Source organism: Vanellus vanellus (assembly GCF_965231255.1).
Source record: "Vanellus vanellus genome assembly, chromosome: 7".
Lineage (NCBI taxonomy): Eukaryota > Metazoa > Chordata > Aves > Charadriiformes > Charadriidae > Vanellus > Vanellus vanellus.
In genome coordinates, this window is record NC_138912.1 from 9,537,360 (window position 1) to 9,549,605 (window position 12,246).

At 36.2% G+C, this 12,246-nt stretch overlaps 1 protein-coding gene across 1 annotated transcript in view; it reads right to left on the reverse strand.

The window, feature by feature from the left end:
• Nucleotides 1–12,246, reverse strand: part of ATRNL1 (attractin like 1) — a gene marked incomplete at both ends in the record, with an annotated part of 535,835 nt that overhangs the window by 489,087 nt on the left and 34,502 nt on the right. Inside the window, 2 exons of the mRNA XM_082486299.1 lie at nucleotides 813–926; nucleotides 2,975–3,058. Coding sequence (XP_082342425.1) covers nucleotides 813–926; nucleotides 2,975–3,058 — 198 coding nt within the window. The remainder of the gene's footprint in view (nucleotides 1–812; nucleotides 927–2,974; nucleotides 3,059–12,246) is intronic.

The window sequence follows — 12,246 nt, forward strand, 5'->3', positions numbered from 1 at the left end:
AAGGCAAATAATTAGTCTTTATTCGGTATTAGTTGTTATGGTTGTTGTTTATTATTGTAGATTTTATGTTTATTTCTAAACCTCACTACAAAGTAATATTATTCTTCTAGACAAGAAATATTAACCTGAAAAAAAGATTTAGTTGTGTAATAATTGTCATAAGGTAATGATAACAAAATGGAAAGAAATTCCATCATTTCAGTTGATAGCACATTTGAGCTCTCCTCCAGGACTTTGAAGAATTTAATAATTTTGCCCACCATGACTCAGTCACAATGATGTCCACTTTAGTAATCTAAGGAAACACGTTACAAAATGAGTGCTTAAGATAGCCTGTGTTTCAAAGGCCCCGAATAAGTCTATTCTTCATACAGAAACGTAGACAGCATTTAGCAGCCATTTTTGATAACTTACACACAGTGCAACATTGCCTCAGTGTCAGATCGCAATTCTCCCTTAAGGAGGATCAGAAACGGATGTCAGTGGCCAGTGCCACATTTAATACACATTAAAACTCAGGAATCACTATTGGGAGCCTACTGGAAAATACATTTCTGATTGCTTGTCTATGAGCATTACCACTCCACGCAACATCAGCAGTAAGTACAAGCCACAGATGCTCCGATCACCTAACCAAGAGAGTAGTGTTTTGCAGTTTATTCTGATATAAATTTACACACATGCTCCCACGATATTAACAAAAGAAAGCAAGCTATTTAACAAATTAAAGCCTCTAATGTTATTTATTTCCCTGCCAGCTAAAAATGTCCATACACGGTGACTTGGACTAAAAGGCTAATAAATACACTCACCTAAATACAGCTATTAAAGGTGCATATATTGAATCTCCATCATATACATACATATGGTCCCAACTACATTCTGTGGCAAAGTGATTAAATCTTAATCTTAGTATTGCATTTGGGCTGAAAAAAAAAAAAAGTTATTGTAGAACATTATTTACAGAAGTATTGAGCTCATTAAATAAAGAACTAACAGCAAAATTCATCATGCCAGCAGCATAACTTTGCTAAAACATTTTGAGTACTAACTAAGCATTTCAAAGAGTTAAATAAAAAATTCAGGGCAAGCAAATATTTCACTTTATCTTAGAAAACTTTAAAAATAACACCTTCAATCCAAGTCTAATAATCCCTAAAGTTAACAAGAGACTGAAGCCCACCAGATTTTATCAGTATTCAGAACCACAAATTTAGAGCAATTAAAAAATCCTATTTTAATATACCAGCTTTATTTTACATCGTCAGGACTAGGAGGTTTAAAGAGTCTTTCAAGACAAAATCACCTACAAATCCTCATTCAGGCATTATACTAGTTATTGAAAATTAAAATCTTAAAACACAAATTTAAAATAGCAAGTAATATTAGTGTAAGGGTTTTTTTTTTTTCCTTCCTGCCCCCTCCCCTCCCCACAACAGACACCTGACAGTCAGATTTCACCAGTTTTTGGTAGAGATCCAGACGGGGACTGTAAGACTTCTGAAAGGGGAATTTTCTCATATGACAAAGTTAGCAGACTCCTAAATATATTCCATGAAGCATACTATTTTCTTTTATTTCATTTTAAATTTTTTCTTCCCTCTACCAACAGGATTCAGTTCAGTTTGGAAAACATATGCTGGGTGGGTGGGTTTGGGTTTTTTTTGTGAGAGATCATTTCAAGAGAGCTCTTTGTTCATTTTTTATGAGAGTATTTTATAGATACGTGACTTTCTTCTGTGTTGACATTTCACGCTATGTTACTGGGTTGTATTACTCTTCCACATACTGTGGAGCATATTGTTTCCTCCAGCTACACACTCTATCATCTCCTGCAAAGAGGAGGAACAGAGTGAAGATCAACTTCAAAGCAGAGTTTGCACACAGTCCCGAGGCATGTTTCCACTTTAGCATAGCATACCGCAGTGCAAATATTCCTGAGCTATCTTGGCTAAAAAGAGAAGTCTAGCTATGTCAGAAAGACACTCAGCCATAACCTAGTCACCTAGATATTGACGCTTCTACTTAAATGATTTTACAAACTACCCATAACTTCATTGCTGTTGAATTTAAATTACTATCTGCATACAAGCAGACCTAAATTAGATCAGATAGATCATTACTGAACTGCAGTGACAGAGCAGACATCTAAAATAACTGAGATTATGATCATATGGAAATACAAAAGGGGTTAATTTTCTTCTACAACCTCAGTAGAACTCAGACCTAGCTAAATTCTTCAACAAAATCCTGACCTGTGGCCTGAGGAATAAAGGTCCCACTGATATTTAATAAATTTGTGCCTTTAGCAGTTAGCCATACAGTTAGCATGTGTCTCATTGTTTCTTTGTGCATGTGTGTGTGTTTCTGTGCTGTGCAAACTAAAAAATTAGCAACAGATATGAGACATCTAAACGGTAAAAACTCTGGGCATGATATGATTTTAGAACTAGATAGACGAGGAAAATTAGAATGCAAGAGAAAATACTTTAGAAGCACTAACTTTTGAGCAACATGTAACTGAATAATTATCATGAGATTGTGTGCTTGAAGTCCTTCCTGATTTATCACTGATGAGTTAAATAAGATAAATAAGTAAGATAATGAGTTAAATAATAGGATTCTGTAACCACATTTGGAACTTATGTAAAGGTACTCAAACGGGCAACAAATTTATCATAGGGTTTTGAGAGCTTGCAACACTGGCCAAATTCCAACATCAGCCTAACTTTTGCCAGCAATTTGAATGGGAATGGAATTTGGCCAGCTGAGAAATCCTGAAAATCCTACTAATCCTACTTCAACTCTTTTTTTTTTTTTAATTTTTTATAACATTTAAACAAACACAAAACTAAAACAAAAAAAAAAACTGTTTATATTGTATCTAGATGCAGTTTCTACTCGAGAAGTTCTTTAGATCTCTAGAATACAGAGTACCAAACTGTCAGAAAATTTAAACTATGAAAATACTTACTATCCTTCAATTAACCATGTACATTTAGTTTTATATTTATAATTTATTGGTCCATCTGTTAAATATCCAGAAGGTTCTGTTAACCTACAAGAGAAAAAAAAAAAAAAAGTGCTGTAATAAATTAGAGACAACACAACATAACACACATCATCAACATGCCAATAGATTCCTTTTGGATGGAAAGAAAATTGGGGGTGGGGGAAAAGAGTCAAATCCCTCTTTGTATTTCTTGTCACACTATTTTTGCTCATAAAAACTAGACTCTTGATTATTCTGTATCACTGATTTACTCTCTTCCCCTAGGCAACCACACGACTTCTAATTTTTCTAGTTCAGTAGCAATCAAATACTACATATAATTTAAATTATCCTTCACACAAAATGGATGCAAGCCATTCAAAAGGGATTTTTGAGTATTTTGGTTTGGTTTGCTTGTTTCTTTTGCCATTGCCTTACATCTTACTTCGGAAGTTGGACCACAGCAGCAGTGCGGAAAACTGTTCTAGATTAAGAGAAATTAACGCATAAATTATAAATTTAAATCCGTATATCTGCCAGCCTGTCCCTCTCTTATTCCTGGTCAGCGATGAGACACGGGAAAGCAGAGCAACACTGGACTATGCAAAAACTAAATAAAACGCACACAAACAGCTATAAAGGGTCAGACCAAAATACTGACATAGCCCAGTACCCTGTCTCTGACTGGTCTATAGCGGATACCCAGGAAAGAATTTAAATCCCTACAGATACTCCCCACAGCGTTACACCACCTTCAATGACTTGCAGCTCAGGGACATTCTCAGCCAGAGGCTGTGGCTTTGTATTGGTTTTGGGTTAATGTTACTCCTAGGAGTTTGCCCATGTAAAGTCATATAAACTTGCAGCATCTGGAACATCCGGCAGGAATGATTACCACACATATATGAAAAGACATCTCAACTTTATCTCACTTAAAATGTAATGATCTGTGTTGTTTCCCTCCCTTCTCTCCACTGTCCTTTTTCCAGCCTGAGAAATTCTTGCTCACTGCCTTTAATACATCTTTTCTATTCTCCTGTACCCATTCTGAGATGCAACACAGATCAGCATACTGTATTAAAGGTGCAAGTGAACCATGAATCTGCACAGTAGCAAAATAATGATTTCCACTTCATTCTCTATTCCCATTTTAACATTTTATTCGCTCTTTCAACAATTACTATACTGAAATTTTAAGCACAACTAGCTGCCATGATTTTTTTCTGAGTGATAATAGATAGTTCAAGATTCATTACATATAGGAATTCATTTAATGTAGAAGTAGAACCTTTTTCCTCTATTCATATATATTACTTCACATTAATCTACACAGAGTGATAAAATAGCAGATGAAATTCAATAATCTATTAACATAAAAGCTTTCTGAAGGAGCTTAGTATCTTCAGCACACTGTAACTTCACTAATTTACCCCATTCTCTGCATTCTTTATGATTATATTCTATAGTTCAGGCATTAACACACAACTCCAGTGGCCTTACTCCACTGGGAAAACTGACCATCCTACTCTTTAAAATGTTACAACAATGATAACACATAGTCAGAAGTGGTCGCTTCTTTCGCTGCGGTATGGAAAGATAATCGTTAAGACTAAGTATCACTGAATAAGAAAAAAGAAGCAGTTGGGGTTTTCTGTTTTGTTTCATTTTTTTTTTAATAAATCAATAGACTAGATCTAAATCCAGAGGCAATGCTGAACAAGTTGACCAAGTCACAGCTAAATTTTCTCACCAGGAGTCTAGCCGAACAGGAATTCAGTATCTGCTATCCTACTATCTTTGAAGCTGTACACACCAATTTTAAAAATACTCTCTACCACATCTACTGCAAATTATTTACATTTGAACTCATATCAAACTTTAACTACATACGCATTAACAGAGGTCTGTTATTCCAAACATAAAGCTATAAACGTATGGAAAAGAAATAAAAACAAGGGAGCAAGAAAAAAGAATTTCCAAGGTAAGGTTTGTGCAAATTCTTAGGTTTTTAAAGAAGTCTTTCACCTGTCCTGTAAGAACTATTGTCAGTTTATTAGGCACATTGTAAGCCACTCAGTTCCAACCACTGGTGGTTTGAATGAAAATCTTTACCTGCACTTTCCTTTTGATGAAATGGGACAAAGCTCTCTAGTGTGGGGAGCTGTCCAAATTATTGTACTTCAAAACATTTTCGAGTCACAAAAGCAGCATCAGTAACATATTTTATGTTGCTGAATACAAAGAAGAAAAGCGGATTAACGGCTGGTAACACGAGCAACAGACTGGGAGGAAAAAAAAATAAAAACAACCAACCACGGTATACTTCAGTCAGCTGACAGCTGAGACAAAATACCCCTACTGAAACCCAATAGGTTGAGCTGGTCTGAATGCTGCAGCACACCACATGTGAATTAGCGCCTGGCCACACAAAATTTTTGCTTGAAGCAAGCAAAAGACACACGCAGTTAAGGTTTACAATATTTCTTTTTGATGAGAAATATCAACTTTACCTAAAGGTACACCTTCATGTTTGTAAACATGAAACATAGGGGTTTTCAGGGTTATTTCTGGCTTCTTTACGTATTAATTACATTGTTTGGACAACACTGAACATAATATCAACTTATAACCTAAAAGACTAAATTGTACATCACTGATTTTGAAATCAAGCTGATATTGATGCTTGGCCCTTAGCAGAAACTTAGTAAAGCTGATTACAGGAGCAGAATCCACGTTTGAGTGTGTGCTAGATTGAAGGCTTTTTTTTTTTTTTTTTTTTTGAAAAAAAGGCAGCGATGCATAAAATTCCAATCAAAATAATTTTAGTGCTGTCATATAGTTTCTATACAGATGTAAAGTCTTACATAGCAAGCCACAGAACATTTATTTTGCTGCAAGAAGCGTGAAATATAAGTATTCATTTGCAGTCATGACCACTGCCTTCTTAGTAGCTGTATAATGCAATGGAGGTGACTTACAAGAGTTGTTTATACTACATCAGCCCTTTGGCACTAGTAAAGTGAAAACAATTTCCCTTTTCATCTGGCCTGATAATTTTTTGATAAATAGTTTCTTTTGGAAGAGCAGATAGCCTTTGACACAGCTATTGCACTTTGCTGAAAAAAGTAAAGAATAAATAAGAGCATGACATTGCTTTCTAATAACGGTTGTGGAAAACGCAAAGATAAAGGGGCTGTTCTATTTAAAATAAATACGTAGCAAGACAGAGGGGTATTACTTTAAGTTTCTTGAGTCACACCAAGAACTTTTCTGTATCACTTTTCTTTGCAAACATTATCAAATCCCAAATGCCATAAATAACACATAGATAAGCAGTACTACTTTCAGGTAACCTCTTACCACATCAAGGGCAATATTCTCTATCATGTGACGTCAGGTATTCATGGAAATAGTTTTGCTCTGGGACTAACGGCGATCCTGTCAAATAACCAAAATCCAGTTGATCCAACATGACTACACACTCTTTAGTGACAGAAGTGGAATAGCCAGAACAATGCCTACATGCTGCACCCCTCTCCCTGCTCATTGCTTAGGAAGCTTCGGGGCTAAGGGGACAGCCAGAACAATGTGTGTCGCCTGATAAACCACAGGTTTATCACACCTGGACTCCAGCTTTCTAAACAGAATGCACAGGAAGCAGCTGATGCATATTTTCATTTTAAATTGAATGCCAGCTTTCATAAACACAACAATATTTTTTTAGTTGGCAGGGTTATAATCAAAACCTATAAAGAATTAGAGACGCACGCCAAGAGAACATTTCCCTTCTCTATCCTGTAAAACTGATCTACCAAATCATAGAAAGAAATCAGGATGCTGCCCAACAGCGTTAAAGACATTCAGAAGCATCAGCAACAGACTAGTCACTCACCAAGCTAATCCGTCAGCGATAACTTACGTGACAGATACATGGCACTATAGTTTGTTTCACCTAGCAGACAGACACACACCAGAGTCAACACAGGGCAACCAAAACGTGCAACAAAGGGATATCTATATTCCCCTGGAATATTACCACTGTTATAAAATAGTGGCAAACATAATTGAGTTTGAATTTACAGTGGTAACATTCATATTTACCACTGCGGAGACCTTAAATCAAGGCAATGCATTTCAAGAAAAGAGAAAAGTATGTTCAAGTTCAGTCAGAAATGAAGGAGCAGTCGGATGAAATCTATGGCCTGCAATACATAAGACATCAGAGTAGGTTATTAAAATGGCCCTTCCTGGCTGTAATATTTACAGATCTGTGAAAAACGCAGTCACGTCATCTCTTGTATCTTCCTGTAGAAGAAGAGTATTTTCAAACTTTTCAGAAAGGGGCACTAATTTAAACCAGAGAAGTCATTGGGTATTTTCTGCCATGAGCAGAACATGAAGATCCACAAAACTGCTGGTAGATGGACAGACAGAAGTCTGATTTAGAACACAGGTACACTAGAAGAAAAAAAGCATAAGGCACATTCATAATATTTACAAATATTCACTGTCAAATAAGAGAAGGGATTACAAAGAGGTTAATTTATCTCTATATTACTTAGTCTCACATTTCTACTCAAAATTTTATGAACTGTTGGATTGCTTTGCAGTTCCTACTTCAGATATATCTGGATACGATACAGAGTACATCTCACTATATGGATTGATCTCTCAATATCAATATCTGTGCGTCAGTCAAGGACTATTCTCTCCCTTGTTGCAAAATTTTGCTCCATTTTCTTTTTATCTTTCCCAAAAATTTGTTTTATTAAAAAAATAAAAATCAATAACTGTGCTTCAAAGTTATAACATAAAATCCTTCACAAGTACAAGTAGGGGCAATCTTCCTAGCTCGAGATCTTGTGCCTAACCTTTACAGCAGGGAAAGAGGCTCTTCACATATCCCAGATGAGATCAGCTGAATACATTAAGAAAGATGAAAAAAGAATTTGGACAACCTTACAGAACAAACCAGAATCAGTGAGCACTACGATACCAGAAAGAAATACAAAAAAGGTCAAGAGGCCGTTTCTCATACCAAAATATTAAGTGATAAACTAAGAAGGTTTTTTAATATTTTTTTTCAAAGGAAGATCTGAAAAACCCACAAAGCCAGGTTTTTATTTTCCAGGCATAGAGCATTAATTGGCACCTGACAAAAATCCTAAATATTTGCATCTGATTTTCCTGCATGTTTACATTTATTTCTGATCTTTGCTGTTGGATAATTTTTTTCCACAACATATATTAAAACGGAATATACTGAACATACTGCAGTTCTATTTTTTCTTCAATGACTAATCAAGGGGAATAAATATTTAATACATTAAGAAAATATTTGCATATGCCAATCACACTCTTATACTTGTTACACACTGCTTAGCAATAATAGACGAATGTATATTTAGAAGGAGCAAGGACATTTCCAACAACTTTTCACTTGCCAACTAATCAAAGGCAAGCTCTTAAATAGGCCCCACTTTATCCATTGACAAAGTAACAGTTTCTTTTGTAAAATGTCCCTACTGCTTAAGTCAAGTATTCAGTTCTTCCCTCCAACTTATTTTAAAAACCAGGCTCCAAAACAATACAAAAATCCCAGGAAAGTAGAATTAAGACTAAAATACAACATTTCTCCCCCATACGAATATGTTCTATATTTCAAGAATCTTAGCACTTATGTGTGGCAAAAATCTATTTTTTTTCTGGAGTGTTTAGTTTCTGGGGTTTTGGGAATTTTTTGTTCAGGTTTTTTGGGGGTTTGGTTTTTGGTTTTGGCTTGCTTGTTGGTTGTATTTTGGTTTGGTTATTTTTAATAAAGTTAGCAGGAATATAATCTTTGATTAGTGAAAAAAATTAATTTAAGGTTTAACTCAAATAGGTGTTTTGTTTCCTCATTTACTGTTTCTGAAAAAGGCTGTTACTCTACACCACCTTTTTGAAATAGTCCCCAAAACTACTGAAAGAATACTGCATAAAAGTAGATGTTTCTTTCTAAGTACAAACTTACATGGCATCTTACTTAAGCTATATATTTTCACTTACATAAAAGTTTAAAAAAAACCAACCAAACAAAAAAACCTGTTCCGCTCCTTAGGCTTCTTAATATATAAATTCACAGAACATAGACCATGACAGGTCATTTAGAATAGGAAATCTGAATGTGTGACTGAGACACTTATAAGGGAATCCATAAAGTGCCTAGAAATAAGCAAATGTGGGCACAGTCTTATGAAGACTTGGTAGACAAACCAGATGCAGAAAATAGAAGTAATATAGTAACATCAAAAGTAATCCCAATATTTATTCTACTGTAGATTAAAATTACTGTGGAAATACTGTATGAGACTACCTAGGGATTTTCTTCTACCTCCTCACAGTGTGTCATCAGCTACTGGGGACCCCAGATGGGACCGACAGATGCTCCCCTCTACCCCTCTTCAAAGAGAGAGGCAGAGGAGGGAAAAAGAGACATGAGTTTAGAAGGAACTAAACTACTTTAATGAAATATTAATAATAAAATAAAAAGAAATAAAGAAAAATATATACAAAACCGTATCAAGCTCCGGAGATGACAATCACGTCACCGGCTGGCACTGGGGCAGTCCCAGGCTGGACTCAGTGACGGACGGGAACTGGATTCCGGATCTGGATTCAGGATCAGGATCACAGGCAGACAAACAGAGTCGTCCTCAGACGTCGGCCATTGAAGAAAGAGAGCTGACCCTTTGATCCCTCCGCTTTTATACTGAGCATGAGGCAGATGGGATGGAATACCCCGTTGGCCAGTTTTGGGTCACCTGTCCTGTCCGCCCCTCCCTGCAGGTGGGACCCCACTATGCTTTTCTGCTTCCGACCCTCCAACGGGGCAAATAACAAAGTCGGTTGGCCCTGGGGGTTATGGCAATGCGTATAAGCAGAGCCTCTCCGCACACCATCCCTGGGCATCAGCTGTAAACATCGGTCTGACCACCCTGAGAGAGTGGACATTGCACAACATGCTGCTAATTTCAGTAGTTAGAAGAGGCCTAGCCAAGGAGCGAAGTTACTGAACAAAATTGGTCCTGTTTTACCTCAAACCAGGACAGTGTTAGGTGGTACATGACTCTCCCCACCCCCCCCACTCACCCCCCAAAAAAAGTTGCCATTCAGTTACAACACGCTCTAATGCCTATCCCAAGGCAGGATCACCCATACTGAAATATTTCTTCAAAATTATTTGTCTAATCTGTTGTTAATAATTCCAATGGCAGAATTCGACAATCTTCTTGGGAAATCTATTTTAGTATTGACTTATCCTTATTATTAGAAAGTTTTTCTAAATGTCTAACTTAATTTTTTTCTTACTTCAACTTAAACATATTCATTCCTGTCCTACTCAGAATGGACCTGGAAAACAGGTAGTTAATTCCCTTCCTCTTTCTGCTTACCTTTTACAAACATCTACCTTCAGGCTTTTCCTCTCTGAATTAAGCAATTTAATTTAGCATTCCTCACGTGTCATTTTCTAGACTTCCCTCCTCCAGAACTTCTCCAGATCACCTGCATCTCAAAATGGTACCTACTACTCCAGCTGTAGTCTGACCAGCATAGCAACCAGAGAAGAATTATTTAATGTCCTCAATGTAGCCAGTTGTCCTGAACGTAAGTAGCAGAATAACTGCCTTTATACATGTTGATTTGTATACAACCTGTAATTCCCTGTGACTGCTAACTTCCCGCACAGAAGGGACTAAATGGTATTACTCTAGTTCATCTTACTGGGGTTAATTATGCCTACTGAAGTGTGGAAATTCAAATCCAATTCCGGCAGTACAACTTTTTCCAGGCAGTGTTATATAGGATCAATGCAGCTTGCATGATCTGGAACTTGCTGCATGGAAAGTTTCATTTGCAATCACTTTCTCAGTAGGAAAATCTATTTTTGCTTCTGTGATATAAGGATTCACTTAAAAGAAGGCAACTCATGGCCACACTGCATAGTGAGAAATCCTACTTAAAATTCAATGGACTCCACAAGAAAAGATGAAATTTCATTTGTGTATATTTATCAAACTTCATTTTAAAACGCCTACATTTTCCATAACAGCCATTTTTCTTTTACTCAAATATGTCAACAGTTTTTTAATTATTACTCATATTCATTATTTATTCACCTTACGAAACATTAACACAAAGTCAGTACTAACAAAAATTAAAACTCAAGTGCACATATGTAGAAGGTCCCCGTCATAAGTTACATTAGTTTTGTATACTGTAATATAAGTCATCCAGCCAGTTACAACACAGTATCATTTTTCCTGTTGGTTAAAACCAGGCGGTTGCCAGACATCAGCATTGCAAATTAGAAGTGCAAACACACAAGATTTTCCTCTTCCTCATACTGCTAATATTACTTCCAAGGAAAAAAATTGACATGCATCTAGAAAAGAGCTTTCTACTTTTTCTGCATGTAGAGGAAATTTCCTGCAACAACGTATGTCAAAATGCTCTATTTTAAGTTTTTCTGACAAAATGAATAACAGAATGAACAGAGTCCAAGAGAGGAGGTGAAGAACAGGCACAGTAATCTCTCTCTGCACATGATGGGACTATTTTCATTGAACAGCTTGATACTTAAATGGAGCAAATAACACAACTGAAAGCATGGCATTGTAGCACAGGTCCTGAAAAAGTCAGGATGGCTTCTATCTTCAGATTGGTCTTCAGAGTACATGCATATATTCCTTAAAATATGCAAGTATGAGCCATAACTATGTAAAAAAAAAAAAAATCCAAATACTGATTGCCTTGAATCTAAGCATCACACCATTTTCTCTACTGGTATCGAGTATTTGTTTATTTTTATAACTATGTAAATGAATGCAGATTTTTAAATAAGAGAACTTCTCCAAAAAGAGAAGCAAGAAACACAGAAAAGCTTAAGGAAATCTGGTCTGCCAAGACACGAATACAGTATGAGGGAGAATAGCAGAGCAGCACCAGTAGCATAAACACTTTAGGAAGCTGACTAAAGACAGCCAGAAAGGAAAAATAGTTCAGCACTCAGAAATCTGTTATTAAATACGTTATTCCCCTTCAGTGGATTCTTAGCCTTTACGAATAGTGATATTCACATAATGTAATGAGAAGAAAACCACACACAGATTCTTAACAAATTACAAATTGGATTATCTTCAGAAAAACAGCTCCTTCACTATAGCTCTTATTGTGCCTCTATTCCTCCCCTAAGAAATATAGCAGACATCCATCAA